The sequence below is a fragment of the Poromitra crassiceps genome, assembly GCF_964638095.1.
Source record: "Poromitra crassiceps genome assembly, chromosome: 7".
NCBI classification, from domain to species: Eukaryota; Metazoa; Chordata; class Actinopteri; order Beryciformes; family Melamphaidae; genus Poromitra; species Poromitra crassiceps.
In genome coordinates this window covers 21,323,523-21,349,477 of record NC_139628.1, presented here as the reverse complement: position 1 = coordinate 21,349,477, position 25,955 = coordinate 21,323,523, and the positions used below count along the sequence as shown (strand labels likewise).

General features: G+C 45.7%; 1 protein-coding gene across 1 annotated transcript in view; it reads left to right on the top strand.

Moving 5' to 3' along the window:
- The window catches only part of LOC310779287 (ATP-binding cassette sub-family E member 1-like), a 46,342-nt gene extending 20,589 nt beyond the window's left edge, over window positions 1-25,753 (top strand). The window contains exons 10-19 of the mRNA XM_083639808.1: window positions 2,644-2,765; window positions 6,763-6,887; window positions 12,307-12,403; window positions 13,429-13,488; window positions 13,577-13,635; window positions 14,355-14,465; window positions 17,662-17,804; window positions 18,132-18,254; window positions 24,012-24,123; window positions 24,894-25,753. Of these exons, the coding sequence (XP_083495934.1) occupies window positions 2,644-2,765; window positions 6,763-6,887; window positions 12,307-12,403; window positions 13,429-13,488; window positions 13,577-13,635; window positions 14,355-14,465; window positions 17,662-17,804; window positions 18,132-18,254; window positions 24,012-24,123; window positions 24,894-24,941 (1,000 nt within the window). The 3' untranslated portion in view covers window positions 24,942-25,753. The remainder of the gene's footprint in view (window positions 1-2,643; window positions 2,766-6,762; window positions 6,888-12,306; window positions 12,404-13,428; window positions 13,489-13,576; window positions 13,636-14,354; window positions 14,466-17,661; window positions 17,805-18,131; window positions 18,255-24,011; window positions 24,124-24,893) is intronic.
- The last annotated feature ends 202 nt before the right edge of the window (window positions 25,754-25,955 follow it).

Here is a 25,955-nt window from a genome sequence, read left to right as displayed (position 1 = left end):
TAAAAAAATATTTTTTTCCAACCACAGATTTAGCAAATACCGTACTTTCCGCACTATAAGGCGCACCCTAATATAAGCCGCAGCAGCTAAATTGCATGTTTGTTACATACATAAGCCGCACCGGACTATAAGCCGCAGGTGTTTTAATGTCTTATCAGCGGAGACCGTTTTAAGTCCTTACCCTCATCGTCGTAACACAGCCAGTTCGCCATCTTTTGAAGCATGATGTTAGATTACAACGAGCTAGTTGTGTGGCTTAGCCTTCCAAAATGTTGCCGTTAGTTTTTTAGAAGTTAATACATAGAATTGGGAACGTTACATTCAATTTCATTCAGACTGTCTTTCTGGCTCAATCGTCGCCATTTTTCCCCCGGAGCGAGGGAGGTTGGGAGGAGGGAGGGTGTTTTACAGTAGTGGCTGAGAGAGCGTAGTGGCACAGTGCTCCAAGCAGGTCGCGAGGCACATTTTTTGCAACATCATCCAATCAGGGTCTGTCTGTCTTGCTCTCGTTCTGTCTCTCGTACCAAAATCCATAGATTTAGGAGGTCCCCTAGTGGCCGTTAGCTGTAAAAATCCATAGATAAGCCGCACCGTTATATAAGCCGCAGGGCCGAAAAATGGGGGAAAAGCCGCGGCTTATAGTCCGAAATTTACGGTACATCAACGAACTTCACATGTGGCCTTAGCTAATCGCTCCCTGCTAACGTGAGCTCCTGTTGCCAAATCTCACCAGAGTGCGTTGCTGAGACAGAGACGTGTTCTTGACTAAATTAAAGTTTGTCCTGATCTGTCTGTCTGAAAAATGCCATTTTAGTGTCAGAATATTCTGGAGATATTGTGGCTTCGGAGAATACGCTACTTTGATGAATATGGGGCGAAATAATCTGTCATCTGAGGTAGTGCTGCACGATTTGGGGAAAAGGTGCGATTAGCGATTAGGGTGGACAATATTGCGATTGCGATTGTGATTGCGATATAATAAACAAGAGTTTTTTTTTTTTTACCTTTATTTATACAGGGGGAGTCTCACTGAGAGCAATGCTCTCTTTTTAAGGAGTGCCCTGTTCACATTCACACACACATTCATACCTGGAAGCTGACCAGTACAACCACAGTCTGATCTGCTGGCCACTGATCAGCTCCACTGGAGCAGTTGGGGTTAAGGCCTTGCTCAAGGGCACCTCAGTGGTGGTAATGAGGGAGGGGCAAGCGCTGCCTTTTCACTTTCCCCACCCAGATTTATCCTGCCAGTCCCTGGGATTGAAGCTCGCTTCTCTAACCGTTGGGCCACCACTGCCACTAGGTATCTAGGGATGTGCCGGCATGAGTTTTTGACGGTATGATAACCTTGGACAAAAATACCACGGTTTCACATATCACAGACTAAAATACATGAAATATGTTACAATTTAAAATATATTAAAACTAAAAAAATAAAACAATTTGAAATTAAATTATCTTTACAAAAAAATAAAACATTTTGAGACATTTGCCTGTCCCAAACATGTAAAAAAGAAACACCAGTCAAATAGAAACTGCACTGTGTTACAGCACATAGAAGATGGCTCAGCAAAGTTGCAAAGTTAGTTACATGTCTGTCCAGCAATACTAATGAATGATACACCCCGTTTATTTATTTTGTAGCGACAGATGGCCTTAAACGCCACACTCACGTGACGCTTCTTGAGAGAGAGAGGTGAGAACGTGCATCTGCAGACTTTTAACGAGGGGACCATGAAGGCGTCATGTGACAGGCTAGTTAGCTAGCCTGGAGGTGATTCTGCCAGTGCTGGCAGCTGCGACAGTGTTTTGCTATCAACCTTGTTAATCTCGTTATATTCTTCATCACAGCGGGTCATCCCCACGGTGTACTTAATCGCGCACTAGTTCTGCATAAGCACCTGCAGCTCTCTCCTTATTTTACTGACGTTCTCACTGATCACACGGCTGTTTACATGCGTTTCTGAACGAACGGCTAGCTAGTTATTAGCATAGCTTGCTGTTAGCGATCATGGATGTTCTCTCTCGCCCTCTCTGTAGATAATATGTACCTTGCTGCACATAACATTACTTATTTGCGGGAGTGCATGGGAGAAGTCTCCCGCTAGTATTGATGCCCAGTGTGATGGCTGAGAAACGTGTGTTTGCTGCGTCGCGTGTAACGTTAGTTTAAAGGAGGCTCTCACACACACACACACACACACTCAAAAAGACGTGAAAAAAATAAAATAATCGCACACTTTTGCGGTTATGCAATCGCACGTGCTGACATCGCGATTGCGATTGCGATTCGATTAATCGTGCAGCACTAATCTGAGGTCACGTTCACTCCAGCCCCAGCACTGTGTCACTGTGTCAGCCCCAGCACTGTGTCACTGTGTCAGCCCCAGCACTGTGTCACTGTGTCAGCCCCAGCAGAAGCTCCAGCATCAAGTGATGTCACAGGTGTGACACGCCCATTTCAAATGCCACCTTTTATTTTCTCCATACGTCTTTTATTTCTTTTCTATTTTTAACCTGCACCACGCTTTTTAACTGAAGATATCAGCTGGGAGTCGGGGCGTAATCTGTGTGTGTGTGTGTGTGTGTGTGTGTGTGTGTGTATGTGTGTGTGTGCGCGCGTGTGTGTGTGTGTGTGTGTAGGTACATCATCGTGGTGGAGCATGACCTCAGTGTGCTGGACTACCTGTCAGACTTCATCTGCTGTCTGTACGGCGTGCCCAGCGCCTACGGAGTCGTCACCATGCCCTTCAGCGTGCGGGAAGGTACGCGCACGCACGCACACACACGCACACGCACACGCACACACACACACACACAGGCCCTGACACACCGGGTCAGTATCTGTGGGTCGAGTCTTTGTGGTGTGTCCCGTGTCGTTGGCTCCTCCTGAAGATGGAGCTTGTTGAATGTGTGTGGGTGAGAGGAATCACTCTGCTTGGTGCTTCAGTCAGTGTAGCTGCTGCTGCTGTAAGATGATCATGACATACCAGAGCAGGGCTCCAGACTCACTCCTCCACTAGTAGCACCAACCAGCTAGGGGTGGGAATCACCAGATGCCCACGATACGATACTAAAACGATACTTGAGTCACGATACGATAGTATTGCGATATTGCCGATATTGCGATATATTGAATATTGCGATATATTGAATATTGCGATATATTGAATATTGCGATATTTCGATATATTGTCTAACTCCTTTTCCTACCTTTTCCTTGACCTCACCGGAAGTATAACATGCAGTGTTTTTTTGTTTTGTTTTGTTTTTGCCCCACATGTTAGGCTACATTATTAAGCTTCTTTGGACTCAATATGCCACTGCAGGTGCGGACTGCAACATCGGGCGCTTTGGGCAGATGCCCAGTGGCCTGGCATGGCATGGCCTGCAAAATATATATATATATATATTTTTTTTTAAATATCGATACTAAATATCGATACTTTTTTAAATATCGATACAATATCGTCAGGCAAAATATCGCGATACCATGGTGTATCAATTTTTTCCCCCACCCCTACAACCAGCACATGATTTGGTGACACCGTTTTGTGTGTGTGTGTGTGTGTGTGTGGTGTGGGGGGGGGGTATTCTTGTATTGGCTTATATTGTCAATATATAGGCTAATAAAGGACTGCTGCGTTTGGCTGTGAACAAAGTGACTGTTGTCTTGTGCAGTGGCTCAGATCTGGTGTGAGGCAGACAGACAACAGGCAGACAAACAGACAAGCAGACAGACAAACAGGCAGGCAGACAAACAGACAAGCAGACAGACAAACAGGCAGGCAGGCAGACAAACAGACAAGCAGACAGACAAACAGGCAGGCAGGCAGACAAGCAGACAGACAAACAGGCAGGCAGGCAGACAAACAGACAAGCAGACAGACAAACAGGCAGGCAGGCAGACAAACAGACAAGCAGACAAGCAGACAGACAAACAGACAGACAAACAGGCAGGCAGGCAGACAAACAGACAAGCAGACAAACAAGCAGACAGACAAACAGACAAGCAGGCAGACAAACAAACAAGCAGGCAGACAAATAGACAAACAGGCAGGCAGACAAATAGACAAACAGACAAGCAGACAGACAAACAGACAAGCAGGCAGACAAACAGACAAGCAGGCAGACAAATAGACAAACAGGCAGGCAGACAAACAGACAAGCAGACAAACAAGCAGACAGACAAACAGACAAGCAGGCAGACAAACAAACAAGCAGGCAGACAAATAGACAAACAGGCAGACAAACAGACAAGCAGACAAACAAGCAGACAGACAAACAGACAAGCAGGCAGACAAATAGACAAACAGGCAGGCAGACAAACAGACAAGCAGACAAACAAGCAGACAGACAAACAGACAAGCAGGCAGACAAACAAACAAGCAGGCAGACAAATAGACAAACAGACAAGCAGACAAACAAGCAGACAAACAAGCAGACAGACAAACAGACAAGCAGGCAGACAAACAAACAAGCAGGCAGACAAATAGACAAACAGGCAGGCAGACAAACAGACAAGCAGGCAGACAAACAAACAAGCAGACAGACAAACAGACAAGCAGGCAGACAAACAAACAAGCAGACAGACAGACAAACAGGCAGACAGACAAACAGGCAGGCAGACAGACAGACAAACAGGCAGGCAGACAGACAAACAGGCAGGCAGACAAACAGACAAGCAGACAAACAAGCAGACAGACAAACAGACAAGCAGGCAGACAAACAAACAAGCAGGCAGACAAATAGACAAACAGGCAGGCAGACAAGCAGACAAACAAACAGACAGACAAACAGACAAGCAGGCAGACAAACAAACAAGCAGACAGACAGACAAACAGGCAGGCAGACAGACAAACATGCAGGCAGACAGACAAACAGGCAGGCAGACAAGCAGGCAGACTGACAAACAGGCAGGCAGACAAACAGACAAGCAGGCAGACAGACAAGCAGGCAGGCAGACAGACAAACAGGCAGGCAGACAGACAAACAGGCAGGCAGACAAGCAGGCAGACTGACAAACAGGCAGGCAGACAAACAGACAAGCAGGCAGACAGACAAGCAGGCAGGCAGACAGGCAGGCGGACAAACAGGCAGGCAGGCAGACAAACAGGCAGACAGGCAGGCGGACAAACATGCAGGCAGACAAACAGGCAGGCAGGCAGACAAACAGGCAGACAGGCAGGCGGACAAACATGCAGGCAGACAAACAGGCAGGCAGACAGACAAACAGGCACTCAGACAAACAGGCAGACAAACAGGCAGGCAGACAGGCAGGAGCGCACGCTCTCACGAGAACACGCAACGCCTATGCAATCCAAATCTGCCTGTTCATCATGTTTATTTGTGTGTTTTTGTATGAAACCTAAATGTATGTTTTTTATGCTACCAATGCCAAGTTGGCCAGGTTTTTTACCTGGTTAAATGTAATGTAAATAATAATAACAATAATAATAATCAAATATAAATTTTTCATATTTGAGCATTATTTTAATTTAGATATTCGAAAATATATTCGAATATAGAATAGTCTTTGACAGCCCTAGTTCAAGTGCAACTTTTTGGCCTCGAAACAGGTGACGTGACGCGATGCAACAGTCTGCCTTGATCGCTGCTAGTTCGTTGACGTTAGTGTGTATGTTGGTCTTTGACGTTAGTGTGTAGGGCTGGCACGGATCACGGATAATCCGTGACCCGTACGGATCAGCCCCCACGGTTCGGAACGCGGTTAAGAACGTCAATGGTCCGCGGACCCCCCCCCCCTTCGTTTCATTCAACGTTTAACGTTAGTGTATGAGAACGCCCAGCGCAGCCAGACACAGACAGGCATAATCATGGCAAGCACAAGTGAGCTTCCTCATCCCTTGTCGCTGCTGTAAAGTCTCTCTGAAGGCTGTGGCTAGTGGCTACTAAAGACAGCGTCACACAAACTTATTTCAACACCTCTGAAAAAGCACAGGAATGCGATCAGCGTGTTGCGCGCTGCACAAGATAACGAGAGCCACAACACACACGCACACGTTTCACAAACACATTATCACCGGACGGTGAAATGTTGCCTTAGGACACATAACAACAAAACAACACGTGGGGCCACTGAGTAGCTTAACGTAGCATCAACGTTATATTTCCAGACTGACCTGGTCTGGTCTGTAGGTCTGTGCCCGTGTCATGTGACTGGTGCAAGCAACAGCCACGAAGTTAGGCATAGCAGTGCCACCTAAAACAGGAAGTTGAGTTGTTCTGCCTTCAGAGTAAAAGCATACATTGGGTCACTTATGAGAAAAAAAATTTTTTTGAGCTGTGCAGGAAAACAAATGGTTAGAGAATTATAATAGTATTAAAAAAATCTAATCGAAAATCTAATTTTGAGAGAAAAAATCTGATATATATATTTTTTTGCTGATCCGAAAAATCTGTGATCCGTGGCTCAAAATCCGTCACGCGATCCGATCCGTGGGTTTTCTGATCCGTGCCAGCCCTATTAGTGTGTATGTTGGTCTTTGACATTAGTGTGTATGTTGGTCTTTTGCACAAACATAACACACACGAGCTTCAGCACCGTCTCTCCAAAATGACTCAATGGTTCAAAGTATCCACTAGTATCATAATAATATAATAATAATCCATCCCTCCATCTTTTCCCATCTTCCTTCCCTCCACCCCTCCTTCTCTCGTTCTCTTTCTTCCTCTCATCACAATTCTTCGACCCCCCCCCCCCCCTCCTCTCCCTCTTCCCACGTCGCCCCCTCCCTGCAGGTATCAACATCTTCCTGGACGGCTACGTACCCACAGAGAACCTGAGGTTTAGAGAAACCTCACTGGTGTTCAAGGTGGCGGAGACGGCCAATGAGGAGGAGGTGAAGAGGCTCAGGCACTACCAGGTCAGCTCTCTTCTTCTACTCTTCTGTCAGTCGAAGAGGTCGCTCCCTCAAATCCAGATTTCAATCATCTCACATATTTTGACAATTGTGGCTGTGAAGAACAGTCTTCATCTATACAGTGATATGACCTAGTTAGCAGGGGCGAGATGTCCATCTGCCTAAATCATATTGAAACACCAAACATCTTCAAAACAAACCAAGATCCAGTGTTTTTTTTTTATTAAAATGTGTAGGATCTCTGTTTTTCTAGTTTAGTCATTTAATCTGATTATTCAGAATGACAAATAGTGAGTAGAGAGCAGGTTACTGGTTCACTCCCAGCAATCCAACCCACAGCTTTTCTGTGATTGGACGGACTGTCTAGCCACTAGGGATGCAGCGGTTTCCGGTTTAAATGTATACCACGGTATCAAAACCACTAAGATTTGCCGTCATACCTTCCCCACGGTATCAGCTGTTTCCCCGAGACAAAGTGCCTAGGGGCCGGTTGCACCAAGTGGTCTTAACTATGCCTGGTCGTAACTCCTACGTCGGTCTTAGTTAAGACCAGTCTTTAGAGTGGATTTACGCCTGTTGCACCAACACGGCTTACGTCTGGTCTTAACTACGCCGGTCGTAGCAATGCGCGTCCATGTGAATTGCCAGGGAATGCACCCTGATTGGATGATGTTGCAAAAATGTGCCTCGCGACCTGCTTGGAGCGTCACTGTGCCACTACGCTCTATCAGCCACTACTGTAAGTGCATCACTACACCCTCCCTCATCCCACCCTCCCTCGCTCCGGGGGGAAAATGGCGGTGATTGAGCCAGACAGACAGTCTGAATGAAATTGAATGTAACGTTCCCAACTCTATGTATTAAATTCTAAAAAATTAACGGCAACATTTGGGAAGGCTAAGCCACACAACTAGTTAGTTATAATCTAACATCGTGCTTCAAAGACGGAGAACTGGCTGTGTTACGACGATGACGGTAAGGACTCAAAAAGGTCTCCGCGGAGATCTCTGTTACAGGCAGGCTCTACAGCTCCTCCTGACCAGGCGTAAGAGTTACGCCTGGTCGTATTGAAAAGAAGGCTTAAGCCATCTTGGTGCAACCGGCGTAGCTGTTAGGTCGTAAAGTTACGACCAACTTAGCTTAAGACCAGTGTAAGACCAGTTGGTGCAACTGGCCCCAGGTCGTTTGCAGAGTGCAGCCTCCCCAGACTAGAGAACAGAAATGAGGAGCTGTCCCTGACTGTGTTTACAACCGTGTGTGATAATGGCTGAAGCAGAACGCAAGAACTCCCCTAAACTTTCCCCCATCTAAAAAGACGAAGTCGGCTGTATGGGAATATTTCGGCTATCAGGGACACAGGGACAGAGGCTGTGTGTGTACTATCATGTGTGAGACAGAGTGGGTAGTAGGGGTGTCAAAAATAATCGATTATAAGATGCATCGCGATGCGGACGTGCACAATTCTGCATCGATTCACAAATATCAAAAATCGATTATAAAAAAATTATATATATTTTAATTAATAATCAAATAAAATATAATGGAAGTACATGCAGTTGTTCATTTGGATCATAATACAATGCAATTCCACGTGCACTTTTATTTTAAAAGTAGCCACACAGTGAGAAAAAAGAAAGTGAGAAAAAATAAATCATGTATTGGGGAAAAAAAAGTGATGCATCGATTGAAGATGCATCGATAATCGTAATCGAATCCTAGCCCTCTGAATCGTAATCGAATCGTGAGGCCAGTGAAGATTCACAGCCCTAGTGGGTAGGGGTGTGTGTGAGTGCATACTATCATGTGTGAGACAGAGTGGGTAGGCGTGTGTGAGTGCAGAAACAAGTATTGGTGTCACGCTACGCGTGTTCGTCCCGTGACGTCACGGTTCGGTGCGTGTAGCTATACGACAAATACGTCAATACACACTCTGTTAATTACGTTCGTCATAATCGTCAATATCCAAATCGTTTGTTTATGAACATTGCACATCAGAAAACATCGACAACTCACCCTCGCACCGTGTATTATTCAGGCTAAATATAGTCCATTTAACTTTCGGACAGCTTTTGCCATCAACAAAGTTGAGTGGAAGCGTCTTGCGCAGTCATTCATTGCAATAGAGACAGTCCGCATGTCTGGGAACGCCCATACAGGCTCTAGGAACGCCCACAATAGACGCTGGGTTAGCCTGGGCCTGGGGGCGGGGTCAGGGTGGGGTAAATTCCCCCGTTCTATCCATTCAGCAAAGTTAGAATTTAGCTGATAGCCCAGCCCAGGCAGACACGATCGGGGGATTTAACCACCGCAGTAAACGCACATCTGAGCAGACGTCATGTGTTCTGCTCTAGAACCCCCAAACCTGTAGTTTAGAGCCGCAGCACCGTCTTTTGGTGAGTCAGCCCATGAGATATATCGGCGGTTTTACCCCACTCGCGCGCCAGCCGTTGAACATTTTGTGGGCGTTCCCAGACATGCGGACTGTCTCTATATTATCTTGTGTGGCTACGCGTCAGTTTGTGTGGCTAACGCGTTCAATGCTATAGCATCAGGTCTTTCTGCTGTCCTTCCTTGTGTCCACATGCCTGTGCTGAAGGTTGGTCGAGTGGTTAACGTTACATGCCAGTTTGATCTGACACAGCCTACATATACAATAGGGGTGGGAATCACCAGATGCCCACGATACGATACTAAAACGATACTTGAGTCACGATACGATAGTATTGCGATATCGCCGATATTGCGATATATTGAATATTGCGATATATTGAATATTGCAATATTTCGATATATTGCGATTTCTTACTTTTTCAACTGCAAATTATGTCCCCAAAGGAAAACTTTGTCAACATCTGGTTTATAAAGGAACAATTTTCCAGTCTGTACTGGACCATAACCATTTTATTGCAGCAACATTGTCAAGTAGACAGACCAACAACTTTCATAAAGTCATGTCATAGTTGCATGCAGCTGACAAACTGAACTGTTTGTTACAGTCTACTTACAGTCCATCTTAACTGGATGTGTGTGTGGACTACTGTACTTAGGTAGTTTATGAACAATGCAACTTCACTTCACTTGCACAAAACATCTTGTGCAGCCCATTCAGTAACTGGGGAAATGTAAATTACTGTTATGACACAACTGTTACTGTTAAAACAAAATGAAAATATGCTACCGTTTGTTTACTGCTGGCCTTGGAACTAAAGTTTATAGCAGCCCGGTGGCCTGGCATGGCATGGCCTGCAATATATATATATATATATATATTTTTTTTTGCTATATCGATACAATATCGTCAGGCAAAATATCGCGATACTATGGTGTATCGATTTTTTCCCCCACCCCTAAAATACAACCATATTTTCATTTACTGGATCAAATACTGTCAAACTGCGCTTTTTGTATGTCTTCCGCTCCTTTGACTCCGCCTGGTTTGTTTACATTACTTTAGATCTGGGCATTAGAGGAGGGGGTCTCTGGTGGCTGGTAAAGACGCAGCAGTTCCCGCCCATATTGTTGTTATGATAATTTAATTATTAGTTTAACCGACTAGTATTTTGGTGCCGACTAGCGAGGGTAGCGGACATTTAAACGTTTAAGCCAGTGGTTCTCAAATGGGGGTCCGGGGCACTTTGCCAGGGGGTCCGCGAAAAGTTTTCAGGAAAATAAAACTAAAAACGTTTTTGTGTGTGTGTGTGCAAAAGCTTCATAGTTCAACGAAAATATTTTATGCTTTATTAAATCTAAAATGCTTCATGGATTACATTCTAATCTAACAAACCTATCAATTTAAAAGTCAAGCACGTTACCGCGGAAACAATTAAGCTTAGCCCAAAATCACAAATCAGAATGAGGGGGTCCCAGATATATTTTCTATCTTGTAAGGGGTCCTTGGCTGAAACACATTTTAGAACCTCTGGTTTAAGCGACTAGTTGCCTGCATCCCAAGCAAGAGAGTCTCACTGTTAGTGTTTACTGGTTTAATTAATGCACTACAGGGCCATGCTGTACCAATTTATGACACTAGGTGGAGCACTGGTACTGTCTTTTCAAAATCAATGCCACAGGTTCAAAATAAATGAAAACAAACCTAACCCTATGCATTTGGGATTTTTCTGTTGCTTTTTTCCCCGTTGTACCGAACCGTGACTTCTGTGTACCGTGACACCCCTAGTGTCCAGTGTCCAGTATTTTACAAAAGAGAAACATTTATTTGATATTATTATTATGATGTTTTAGTTTTACATAAAATTAATTAGTTGAACTAAATTATTTACATTTATAAGTAAGAATAGTACTTTATTATTACCAAAGCAGACACATAACAGTATTAGCAACAGTTAACTGTCATTACAGATGTACATTACATTAAAGTCGAACCGAACCTGTTCGTCACGTGCGTCGCAGTCTTTCAGACTGAAAACATAATTTGTCTGAGATGACAAGTTGAGAGGCGGGTCATAGTATCATGTTGATGATTTGATTTGACAATTCTGTCGACTGGCTTTGGCATTGGTCAATCATGGCGTGTTCCACCCCCAAATCGAGTGGGATTCAGCGTGTTGTCGTGCTACGCGAGTGGGATCCACGGAGTACCAGGCAGCCAGCTGCTTCGTGCGGAGCGAGCGGACAATCCGATGCATGGGTGCTGCCCGCCCGCCTAGAATCTCTGAGGGCAGACCCCTGACAACCACGCTCTCAAGCGCGCGCCTTTTACGCTATTTCTGTAAATACAATATCCCTGGAATGCGCGTTTTAATAAGCCAGTTACATTTCTTTGCATTCTTAGAGATTATAGTTTTAGTTTTTTGTTCATGTTTCTAACAATTGGCCAAGTTAGTAGTTAGTTTATGGGATAGGAATTCTGCCAGATGACAGGCACTAGGTGCCATTTACTACTTCATTTGGAAGAGAAAATTATCCTGAAATTAAGATTTGATTGACAGCTGCATGTCGTGATATGATTGGTTGAAATGGGGTAGAAATTTGATAATACTAGGTGACGTCAGCAAACTGTACATTACTGTTATCAATTAAATCTTGAAAAATGAACTTTTGATGTGAAAAAGTGTGAAAAACTAAAGAAATTAGATTTTTGTGATTTTTTTGCATACATTATTAAATAGGTGCACTGCATACCCAGGTATTTGAACTAAAAGAAAAGAAAAGTAATTTTTGGCGTCAGCTCGACTTTAACACGTCTTTATTTTTTCTCAACCCACAATTCAGCAAACTGTTATTTAAAAATAAAATACCTTTTGTTCAGTGGCATTTTTTATGCCAGATTTTACAACTTACAACACATAAAGCTCCGCGATACCGTGGTATTTTTGTCCAAGGTTATCATACCGTCCAAAACTCATACCGCTGCATCCCTAGTAGCCACGAGCTGCAGGCTGACCTGTCGTTGTTGCTGCAGTATCCAGACATGACGAAGACGTTGGGAGACTTCACCCTGGACATCAAAGAGGGAGAGTTCACCGACTCTGAGATCATGGTCATGCTGGGAGAGAACGGTAAACAGTGTGTGTGTGTGTGTGTGTGTGTGTGAGAGAGAGTGTGTGTATTTGTGTGTGTGAGTGAGTGAGACAGAGAGAGAGAGAGGGTGTGTGAGTGAGTGAGACAGAGAGAGAGAGAGAGAGTGTGTGTGTGTGTGAGAGAGAGAGAGAGAGAGAGTGTGTGTGTGTGTGTGTGTGTGAGTGAGTGACATGTTGGAGTGTGTGAGCGAGATACATACTGTATAAACCCTTTTCCACCAAGGCAGTTTGAGGGCCGGTTCTGGGCCAGTGCCCAATCTGGAACCAGTTCTTTGCATTTCGACAGGCATAGAACTGGCTCTCGGCCAGGAAAACTGCTTCCACAGTGGCACCAACCGTTTGCTGGACGAGAAGAAAAACACGTTTATGTCAGGGCCGAGGCTAACGTCAGGGGCGGAGCTAACATCAGGGGTGGGGGGGGGGGGGGGTGGGATTATCTCTTCTGGATTAATGGAGAGATCATTACATCCTCGTATCTACAATAACATCCAAAATCTGACTAAAACTAAAACAAAGTAGCCTGGTACCTGGTAGTTGCTCACTGCAACTGCGGCCAGCAGCAGGGAGCCATGAGCAGCCAGCAGCAGGGGACAGACAGCCTGAATGGCAATTTTTCTGAAATGCGTGTTAGAACGAGCCAATTACAAAGTCCTTTGCATCTACATTAAACTAAGATATTTCCCTTTTATGGGCTAGCCATGTTAGCCATGTTTCAAAGTATTCAGAGGCCGTAATGACGTGGCTCTCTAGCCAGCTCTAGCCCGTGGATATTAAGCAAACCGGTTCTTAGAAGGTTCACCGTTGAACCAACTTTGAAGCGGCACCAGTCCAGCACCAGCACTAGGTTCCAGTTGGTGGCATGGGGTGTGAGTGAGTGGGTGAGTGAGTGAGAGAGACTGAGGGATTGAGAGATTGTGTGTGAGAGATTGTACATATGCAGTAGGATGGCAGTGTATTTATGTGTGTGTTAATGTGTATTGTTGTGTGTGTGTGTGTGTGTCCAGGCACAGGGAAGACGACCTTCATCAGAATGCTGGCTGGAGGACTCAAACCTGATGGAGGAGGTGAGTTTTGACACACGCACACACACACACTCTCTCTCTCTCTCTCTCTCCGAACACAGACACACGCTGACCCGTCTCTCTCTCTCAGGTGACATTCCCATCCTGAACGTCAGCTACAAGCCTCAGACCATCAGCCCCAAGTTCAAGGTCTGTACTCTTCATCACCACCATCCAGGGACGTGCAGAAAACATTAGAGGGACAGGGGCTCAAATTCTTAAAAGGGCACATCGGTGCAGAAATGCCGCCGTCCGGAGGGCGGCGGCGGAAATTTCAGACAATTTGAAGGCCAATTTAGGGGTATAACTCATTTTAAATATTCAGATTTAGAGGAATATCTCATTTTACGATGATACTACGGAAAAATAACTCCACAAACTGAATAATAACTGTGCTGCTGTCGTTCAGTCTGCATGTGGCTGAGTGCGCACTGCTGGAGTGGGCGGGGACGGGCCGTCTCGCTCTCAACAGTCAATGGGCAAGCCACGTGCGGTTTTTGGGCTGCTGCCTTCAGGGGCGGCTTAGAAAAACACTGGTCCATGCAGAGGCCTATTAGAAATGGTGCATTCAAGGCCAAGAGAGCTCAGAAAAGGCATTTCACTTTGAATGCTGCCTTCAGTGACGGCATGGAAAGGGCATTTTCCATACAAAGCACCATTAGAAATGCTGCATTCATGGTCAGGAAAGGGCACTTTTTACAGACTGAAAAAAAGGCAGGGGCTCAAGCCCCCTTTGATGTCTATGTGTGCACGTGCCTGCCACCATCATATTCATCACTTCTCTACCTGAGTGAGCTCTCTGCTGACTGTGTGTGTGTGTGCGTGTGTGTGTGTGTGTGTGTGTGTGTGTGTGTGTGTCTCTCCCTCAGGGCAGTGTCAGGGCTCTGCTGCATGAGAAGATCCGGGACGCCTACACACACCCTCAGTTCATCACCGACGTCATGAAGCCCATGCAGATAGAGAGCATCATCGACCAGGACGTATGTAGACACACACACACACACACACACACACACACACATGGATTCTAATAGTGAAAAAAAGACATTCTATGCCAGTGATTCCCAAAGTGTGGGCTGTGTGGAGGTACTGCAGGTCAAAGTGTGGGCTGTGTGGAGGTACTGCAGGTCAAAGTGTGGGCTGTGTGGAGGTACTGCAGGTCAAAGTGTGGGCTGTGTGGAGGTACTGCAGGTGGGCCACCGACATTCCCGATTGTCACGGGAGGCTCGCTATTTTGAACCCTTTCTCCCGCTGTGCTCGCGATTGGTCATTTCTCCCGTTGCTGTCTGTCAGATGCTGCAGTGGGCTGAGATTTAAAGCCACAATGAAGTGGTAGCATGAAACTAGCTGACGTAAGGCAGCGCTTAGCATGAAACTAGCTGACATAAGGCAGCGCTTAGCATGAAACTAGCTGACATAAGGCAGCGCCTAGCATGAAACTAGCTGACATAAGGCAGCGCTTAGCATCAAACTAGCTGACGTAAGGCAGCGCTTAGCATGAAACTAGCTGACGTAAGGCAGCGCTTAGCATGAAACTAGCTGACATAAGGCAGCGCTTAGCATGAAACTAGCTGACATAAGGCAGCGCCTAGCATGAAACTAGCTGACATAAGGCAGCGCTTAGCATGAAACTAGCTAACATAAGGCAGTGCTTAGCATGAAACTAGCTGACATAAGGCAGTGCTTAGCATGAAACTAGCTGACATAAGGCAGTGCTTAGCATGAAACTAGCTGACATAAGGCAGTGCTTAGCATGAAACTAGCTGACATAAGGCAGTGCTTAGCATGAAACTAGCTGACATAAGGCAGTGCTTAGCATGAAACTAGCTGACATAAGGCAGTGCTTAGCATGAAACTAGCTGACATAAGGCAGCGCTTAGCATGAAACTAGGTGACCTAAGGCAGTGCTTAGCATGAAACTAGCTGACCTAAGGCAGTGCTTAGCATGAAACTAGCTGACCTAAGGCAGCGCTTAGCATGAAACTAGCTGACCTAAGGCAGCGCTTAGCATGAAACTAGCTGACCTAAGGCAGCGCTTCCAACCTTTTCGAGTTCGAGGCCCACTTCAAAATATCAAAAATGTTTGTGGCCCACATCTGACTGTAAACAGTACGGAGGCCAAACGTGTTCTCACAGCACTTTTTATTTGAATGATAAAAGGAGCTGTCCATCAGCACCACACTGACATCACAAACTACAAGTGAGGGGCTGTGTGCAGTAGGCTAATTAACAAATAATTCATTATAAATTACAGTGCAGAAATGTGTTCTCATGCATAGTAATAGTAATAATTATTATAGTCATAATAATAAATCACAAAGATTGTAATGTTTTGCAAATGATTTGGTGGCCCACTTGCAATAATTACGCAGCCCACCAGTGGGCCCAGGCCCACAGGTTGGGAATGGCTGACCTAAGGTATCCATTGGTACCAAGCAGAGCATTTGAGCTTTGAGACGGAAAAACCGTCTCAAAGGGGTGCCTTGACCCCTCACCTCAGTATCTGAATGAAAATGGGTTCTATGGGTACCCACAAATCTTCCCTTTACAGATAAAGTAGCATTTTTCACAGCAGGTTTGGGCCATTCACATTAAAAAAAAGTTTTTAATTTTCAATTTTGTAGCCCAAGTTTGAAATGACCATGAAATATTTATGATTAATAAATAAAAATGTAATAAGAAAACCAAGCAGAGACATGTTCTGTTCATGAGATAAGAAGGGAAATACTTGTCTTACTCTTGTGTGTTGTGATTAAAGGGTTTGGTGGACTCTTTTCTGGGGCTGTCCTCGACTCTGCCAGTCGAATCGGATTCCACTGTCCAATACAAATATTCCACTATTCTATAGAGAGCCAAAGTGAAACGTCACTTCCTGCTTCCTGATAAGGTTACTTTATTTATCCTGTTTGAATTGGGCCACGGGGTGCCAACGCAAATTTTGTCAATTTAAAACATAACGTTGCATGTCAAGAAAGTCGCAGTTTGTCGCCAAACTGTTGCACTCTTATAGCCCTTTTTTTCCACTTTTTAAACATTAAAACAACAATGTACTACATGGATAACAACTTGAACAGTTCTTTAGCCTATTTCTCAAAAACGAATAGGCCTAAATAAATCTAAACAAGAATAAATTAACAATTGAAATTTAAGATTGGAATTTAGATGGGGGGGAAACGACTGCTCGACTTGAGGAATCTCCATCGACTCAGGGGGGTCAGGGGTCACTGATGATTCAGGGGTCTCTCCACTGATGATTCAGGGGTCTCTCCACTGATGATTCGGCTTTTAGATTTTGGCAATGGCTGTCTTCTGTCTTTTCCTAACTCATTGAATGGTTAGGACACTTTCCCTGCCTAAAGGATGGTGCAGTGTGTCCTATGCTAATGGAGCTAAGTGAAGTAGCATTCAAGCACCTTTAGAGAATTTGAACAGCTCTCATCATGGCTGCCACTCAGGTACTTCTGGGTCATTTTGCTCAGGAACCTAACTAAGCAAAAAAGACAATCCAAACACGGCCTGGGTCTGAGTCTTTGGTGAACTTGTTTTATTATTTATTTATTTTTGTACTAAAGTCCATGACTGTCTGTCTCTCTCCCCCCTCAGGTGCAGAACCTGTCTGGTGGGGAGTTGCAGAGGGTAGCTCTGACTCTTGTGTCTGTCTCTCTCCCCCTCAGGTGCAGAACCTGTCTGGTGGAGAGATGCAGAGGGTAGCTCTGACTCTTGTGTCTGTCTCTCTCCCCCCTCAGGTGCAGAACCTGTCTGGTGGGGAGTTGCAGAGGGTAGCTCTGACTCTTGTGTCTGTCTCTCTCCCCCCTCAGGTGCAGAACCTGTCTGGTGGAGAGATGCAGAGGGTAGCTCTGACTCTTGTGTCTGTCTCTCTCCCCCCTCAGGTGCAGAACCTGTCTGGTGGAGAGTTGCAGAGGTTAGCTCTGACTCTTGTGTCTGTCTCTCTCCCCCCTCAGGTGCAGAACCTGTCTGGTGGAGAGTTGCAGAGGTTAGCTCTGACTCTGTGTTTGTCTTTCTCCCCCCTCAGGTGCAGAACCTGTCTGGTGGAGAGTTGCAGAGGTTAGCTCTGACTCTGTGTTTGTCTTTCTCCCCCCTCAGGTGCAGAACCTGTCTGGTGGAGAGTTGCAGAGGGTAGCTCTGACTCTTGTGTTTGTCTCTCTCCCCCCTCAGGTGCAGAACCTGTCTGGTGGAGAGTTGCAGAGGGTAGCTCTGACTCTGTGTTTGGGGAAACCAGCTGACGTTTATCTGATCGACGAGCCTTCAGCCTACCTGGACTCTGAACAGCGTCTGATGGCTGCCAGGGTCATCAAGAGGTGCGCATGCACACACACTCACACTCATACACGCGCACACACACACGCACATGCACTCACACTCACAAGTGTCTTTCTTTCACGCTCAAAAATTGCTGTACTTGAAAATCTGTGTTCACAAAAAAAATCCATCTCTCCCTCAATCCTTTCCTTTCATCCCTACATCCCTCACTTCATTTCATCTTTTGCTTTCCTTTGTCCTTCCCTCCCTCCCTACGTCCTTCACTTCCTCTCTTTTTCCTCACTTATTCCCTCCTTCCTTCCAGCTGCTAGACATGTAGATCAATATGTGACTGTGTGTCTGTGTGTGTGTGTGTGTGTGTGCAGGTACATCCTCCATGCTAAGAAGACAGCGTTTGTGGTGGAGCACGACTTCATCATGGCCACCTACCTGGCCGACAGAGTCATCGTGTTCGACGGCACGCCCTCCACCAAGACCGCCGCTAACACGTAACTCACACACACAAACACACACAGACGCACGTACACACAAACACACACACACACACGTACACACAAACACACACACACGCACGTACACACAAACACACACACACGCACGTACACACAAACACACACACACGCACGTACACACAAACACACACACACGCACGTACACACAAACACACACACACGCACGTACACACAAACACACACACACGCACGTACACACAAACACACACAGACGCACAACACGTAACTCACACACACACGCACGTATACACAAACACACACACACGCACGTACACACAAACACACACAGACGCACAACACGTAACTCACACACACACGCACGTATACACAAACACACACACACGTACGTACACACAAACACACACAGACGCACAACACGTAACTCACACACACACGCACGTATACACAAACACACACACACGCACGTATACACAAACACACACAGACGCACACAGACGCACAGCGCCACGAACAACACGTAACTCACACGCACAACACGTAACTCACACACACACGCACCTATACACAAACACACACAGACGCACAACACGTAACTCACACACACACGCACGTATACACAAACACACACAGACGCACAGCGCCACAAACAACACGTAACTCACACACACACGCACGTATACACAAACACACACAGACGCACAACACGTAACTCACACGCACACGCACGTATACACAAACACACACAGACACACAGCGCCACAAACAACACGTAACACACACACACACACACGTATACACAAACACACACAGACGCACAACACATAACTCACACACACACGCACGTATACACAAACACACACAGACGCACAACACGTAACTCACACACACATACACACGTATACACAAACACACACAGACGCACAGCGCCACGAACAACACGTAACATACACACACACGCACGTATACACAGACGCACACAGACGCACAGCGCCACGAACAACACGTAACTCACACACGCACGCATGCACAAACACACACAGACGCACAGCGCCACCAACAACACGTAACTCACACACACACGCACGTATACACAGACGCACAGCGCCACGAACAACACGTAACTCACACTCACTCTAGGGCAGGGGTGGGCAACTATTTTTCATGGGGGGCCACATGAGAAACCCAGATTGTTGCCGGGGGCCGAACAAATATTGTCATGCCGTAACCCATGGATGGGCAACTTTGATGATAGAGAGGGCCACAAAAAAATTTCCTCGCTACCAGATTTTGCTGAGGGCTGAACGGCGCCAGCGTTAAAAATTTGGGGCATTTGAAGCCAGGTTTAGAGGAATAACTCATTTTAAATTAACAATTGTGATGTCATTATTCAGTCTTAACCACCAATATTTGATCCTTTTCCTCACTCACTCCTATGTCACCACCTGCTCTCCCTTCAGGGCTTGAAATTCACTTTTTTCACCACCTGCCAATATGGCTGCTAGATTTTAAAGTTACCAGCCAATTAGAATTTCCACTAGCCGAAATGTTTTTCTTGAAATAAACCAGAATATGAGTGGGTTAATTTAAGCATAAGTATCAGTAAGTGGCCCGGGATTCTCAAAGCCTGTGTTGAGGGTCACGCAAGAACAAAAATGCACTCTTGAAGCTAAATAAATCCAAAACCAACAAGTTAATTATTTAAATTTCTACTTCAATGTAGAACAGTCATTTCTTACACATGAGACTACTTTTAGCCTTTTAGTCATAAATATTATTGAAAGATATTCCATATTCCAGACTGAAATGATATAACAAGAGTATTGCCCAGAATGACATGAACATTTGGACACTTATTCAGCGGGTATATTGCATGTTGCGTTCAAGTGCACTGTAAAAATCTTTTTTTTTTATATTTTGTGTGCAATTCCATCGCGGGCCATATGTTGCCCATGTATGCTCTAGGGGTTGCATAGACTCGGCGACGTTACTGCCACAAGTCGACGCCTACCGGGACACGAGTCGTCACATGGTTTGAGACTTGCCCCGCCCCCTGGCAGCAGCCTCCCAGAGCGAGCAGTAGTAACGTAGCCACCTGCAGACTTGGAGAATGACAAATAAAACAAGTCATGCCACCCCTAAGTCACACACATGGTACGCCTTCCTCCAGGAAAGCAACCCCTAAATCACACACATGGTACGTCCCCCTCCAGGGATGCAACCCCTAAATCACACACATGGTACGTCCCCCTCCAGGGATGCAACCCCTAAATCACACACATGGTACGTCGTCCTCCAGGGATACAACCCCTAAATCACACACATGGTACGCCCTCCTCCAGGGATGCAACCCCTAAATCACACACATGGTACGTCGTCCTCCAGGGATACAACCCCTAAATCACACACATGGTACGTCCTCCTCCAGGGATGCAACCCCTAAATCACACACATGGTACGCCCTCCTCCAGGGATGCAACCCCTAAATCACACACATGGTACGTCGTCCTCCAGGGATACAACCCCTAAATCACACACATGGTACGTCGTCCTCCAGGGATACAACCCCTAAATCACACACATGGTACGTCCCCCTCCAAGGATGCAACCCCTAAATCACACACATGGTACGTCCCCCTCCAGGGATGCAACCCCTAAATCACACACATGGTACGCCCTCCTCCAGGGATACAACCCCTAAATCACACACATGGTACGCCCTCCTCCAGGGATACAACCCCTAAATCACACACATGGTACGCCCTCCTCCAGGGATACAACCCCTAAATCACACACATGGTACGTCCCCCTCCAGGGATGCAACCCCTAAATCACACACATGGTACGCCTTCCTCCAGGAAAGCAACCCCTAAATCACACACATGATACGTCCCCCTCCAGGGATGCAACCCCTAAATCACACATGGTACGTCCCCCTCCAGGGATGCAACCCCTAAATCACACATGGTACGTCCCCCTCCAGGGATGCAACCCCTAAATCACACACATGGTACGTCCTCCTCCAGGGATGCAACCCCTAAATCACACACATGGTACGTCCCCCTCCAGGGATGCAACCCCTAAATCACACACATGGTACGCCTTCCTCCAGGAAAGCAACCCCTAAATCACACACATGATACGTCCCCCTCCAGGGATGCAACCCCTAAATCACACATGGTACGTCCCCCTCCAGGGATGCAACCCCTAAATCACACATGGTACGTCCCCCTCCAGGGATGCAACCCCTAAATCACACATGGTACGTCCCCCTCCAAGGATGCAACCCCTAAATCACACACATGGTACGTCCCCCTCCAGGGATGCAACCCCTAAATCACACACATGGTACGCCCTCCTCCAGGGATACAACCCCTAAATCACACACATGGTACGCCCTCCTCCAGGGATACAACCCCTAAATCACACACATGGTACGTCCTCCTCCAGGGATGCAACCCCTAAATCACACACATGGTACGTCCCCCTCCAGGGATGCAACCCCTAAATCACACATGGTACGTCCCCCTCCAGGGATGCAACCCCTAAATCACACATGGTACGTCCCCCTCCAGGGATGCAACCCCTAAATCACACATGGTACGTCCCCCTCCAGGGATGCAACCCCTAAATCACACATGGTACGTCCCCCTCCAGGGATGCAACCCCTAAATCACACTCATGGTATGCCCTCCTCCAGGGATACAACCCCTAAATCACACACATGGTACGTCCTCCTCCAGGGATGCAACCCCTAAATCACACACATGGTACGCCCTCCTCCAGGGATGCAACCCCTAAATCACACATGGTACGTCCCCCTCCAGGGATGCAACCCCTAAATCACACATGGTACGTCCCCCTCCAGGGATGCAACCCCTAAATCACACACATGGTACGCCCTCCTCCAGGGATACAACCCCTAAATCACACACATGGTACGTCCTCCTCCAGGGATGCAACCCCTAAATCACACACATGGTACGCCCTCCTCCAGGGATGCAACCCCTAAATCACACACATGGTACTAGGGATGGGCATCGAATTTCGAATTTTCGAATAATCGTTGTTATTATCAAGGTCGACTTTTATTATTGAAATTCGAAATTCGAAAAAAAAAAAAAAAAAACTTTTTTTTTTTTTTTTGAGTGAAATGTTGCATTGTCTCCCCTGATTCTAAGTACCGTATAGTCAAATTGCTTGGTTTGAGCAAGTAAAACAATTTTTATAAGCATTTTAAGCAAGGTTTATGGAAAAATGAATGGCGGATTAAATCCCATGAAGAGGGAGAGGGGGTGACTTTGGCACCCCTTTGGCACTCAGACCTGAGCCTACTAAATATTTAATGAACCACTCATGATTGTCAAAACTGTTTTTTATTTTCGAAAATGTCAATGTCATGTAACATGTTCTTTACTTCAGTGGTGCAATGCTTGTTTGAGCTAAAAATCCACAGCAGAAGCTTTTCATATTAATTAATAAAGCCGTAGACTTAGAATCAGGGGAGACAATGCAACATTTCACTCACAAATTTTTTTTTTTTTTTTTTTTTTTTTTTTTTTTTTTTTTTTTTACATTTTTTTTTTTTTAACATTTTTTTTTTTTCTTTTCGAATTTCGAATTAAATTCGAATTTGGCCAGCGAATTTCGAATAGTGTTTTTGCTAGAAATGCCCATCCCTACATGGTACGTCCTCCTCCAGGGATACAACCCCTAAATCACACACATGGTACGCCCTCCTCCAGGGATGCAACCCCTAAATCACACACATGGTACGCCCTCCTCCAGGGATACAACCCCTAAATCACACACATGGTACGTCCTCCTCCAGGGATGCAACCCCTAAATCACACACATGGTACGCCCTCCTCCAGGGATACAACCCCTAAATCACACACATGGTACGTCCTCCTCCAGGGATGCAACCCCTAAATCACACACATGGTACGTCCTCCTCCAGGGATGCAACCCCTAAATCACACACATGGTACGTCCTCCTCCAGGGATGCAAACACGGCGCTTGTCGGCACATCCCGCTTTTTTCAGGTGAATTTGGGGTGACTTCTGTGATTGGTCCAGATTCGAGGAGCTGTTTTCAGTATTGGGTCACCGGCGAATCGTCATCGATTAGCCAATCAGAAGACACTAGGCCAGGTCTTGCCAAGTGAAGTCCAACTCCGGATCCATAATACTATCGCCAACGTTCAAACGAGCGTGTGAGATTCAGTTCAATTAAAATTCAAAGAGGTCCAGTTAGAGAAAATGTCCTCAAGCAAGGGTCCGGAACATCGCAACGTCTAACTTCTGTGACTATTCAGTGCCATATATATTGAAGTAGCCTAATAGTTCTATCAACAGCTGCATGTAGTCAACAACTGACTGTTAAATCAAATAAAGTAATTCAGTATTTCAACAATGTTTTTTTTTCAGAAAGAAAATATGTTCAAATATTTATATTTTCCCCCCCAGTTTTCACATTTAACTGGTATTACGTGCTTTAATAATAAATACATTATCTTTTCTCTTTCAAGTAAAATAAGGGCTGCACAATACAAGAATAAACTTCCGCACACTGTTGAATAAAAAAGTTGAATAAGAATAACATTTCGGTCGTGAGACCTTCATCAGATTCTCTTCAAAGAGAATCTCTTGAAGAGAATCTGATGAAGGTCTCACGACTCACACTCCTTTGGCAACACTTTTTACTTTATTCTCCCTCCCTCTCTCACTCTGTCTTCCTCTCTCTCCCCCTCCCTCCCTCTCTCTGTCTCTCAGTCCTCAGAGTCTGTTAGCAGGGATGAACAGGTTTCTCTCTCTGCTGGAAATCACGTTCAGACGGGACCCCAACAACTTCAGACCGCGCATCAACAAAGCACACTCCATCAAGGTACACACACACACACGCACACACACCTAATATTATACTAGAGTTGTAGCAATGGAACCTGGGAGATTGTCCTCAGTCTCTAGTTGATCAAAGCGTTTAGAGACTGACTTGTGAGTAATGTGTCGTGCCTCATTGAATCGATATCTTGTGTGACTTGTAAAATTGATTTTGTATCCTGAAAATTGTATTGTGATTCATAATAAAGATAGTGTATTGCAGTGATACTCAACTTGCGGCCGCCTGTGTGGCCCGTGGGCCTGTGTGGCCCGCGATGGAATTGCATTTTCTTTTTTTTTCACAGTGCACCTGAACCCAACATGCAAGATACCCGCTGAATAAGTGTCCAAATGTTCATGTCATTCTGGCCAATACTCCACTTCTATTATAGCATTACAGTCTGGAATATGGAATATCTTTCAATAATCTATGATTTAGCTGCTAAATTGTCAAATACCGCCGTCTGCTTGCTACCCAGGCACTTATGTACTGTATGTACTTAACCTAACTAATTTAACCTAACTAACTATCCGGTGTGCACAACATTGTCAGACTAAACTCCGGCTGACACCCCAAAAACCTACAATCCGCTACAGAAAAATGTATATTGTTTGTTTATTAACTGGTCCCTGGCCTTCTATCATTTCACAAAAGTGGCCCCCGGGCAAAGCAAGTTGAGTATCCCTGGTGTATTGTATCGAAAGGAACCTATAATAACATATTATGTGGTGACTCGTATTGTGGCTCAGGATCTCTCTCTCTCTCTCTTCCAGGACACAGAACAGAAGAAGAGCGGCAACTACTTCTTCCTGGACGACTAGGCGGACTTCCTGTCTGACCGACTACAACTTCCTGCTATGCCCTGGGGCTGCCTTCACCGCCCGGGAATGTTCTGCATAGGCGTTGTGTAACAGTCAGTCTTGACATATATCTTAAATGCAACCAATAGACCCTTCTCACGGGGGCCATTTTGTGTCGAAAAGGCAGGGTTAACACGGGTCCAAGCAAAACACTAATGAGGGTTTCAAACTTCCATGATTGGAATGTGGAAACCCTCATTAGTGTTTTGCTCACACCTGTGTTTATTCTGCCTTTTCGAGACAAAATGGCCCCCGTGAAAAGGGTCCATTGAGCGGCTGGCCTGGGGCTGCGTTCAACAGCCAGCAGTGTGTGGAGATGTTAAAAGATAAACAAATAAACTGCTTAACATTCTGTAACATTCAGCCTATTATACATGCTGGGCTGCAATCAACAGCCAGCAGTGTGTGGAAATGTTGAGACAAAACAGTGCATTACATTCTGTCACCCAGCCTGTACATACATGGCTGCATTCACAAGCCAGCGATGTTGTGGAACATAAAAAAAAACAGCATTCTGTAACACCCATGTATTTACAATAAAGACAGCTGATACTACCTGATAAAAGAGAAGTATTTTCTGTTCTCATTCATGTCATTCTACAGTAATAATCTGCTGGGTTGTGTTCAGGACAGGAACACTATGAATAGAGGGTATGCATGTGATGTCACAGAGGCAGAAGTCACTGTGGGGTCACGCCCACTGAGTCACAGCAAGACTGAGCTTGAATGCAGTAATCAGCCTAGATAACTGACACCTGCTGCTCAGGGAGGAATTTGACACTCGTTCCTGATTGAGGGGGCGTGTTCCAGTGGGTGTGCATACCCTCTATACACTGTTCTGCAGTGTTACACAACACCGCAACATACTGTCAAACAACATTCTGTCACCCAGCCTGTACATACATGGCTGCATTCACAAGCCAGCGATGTTGTGGAACATAAAAAAAAACAGCATTCTGTAACACCCATGTATTT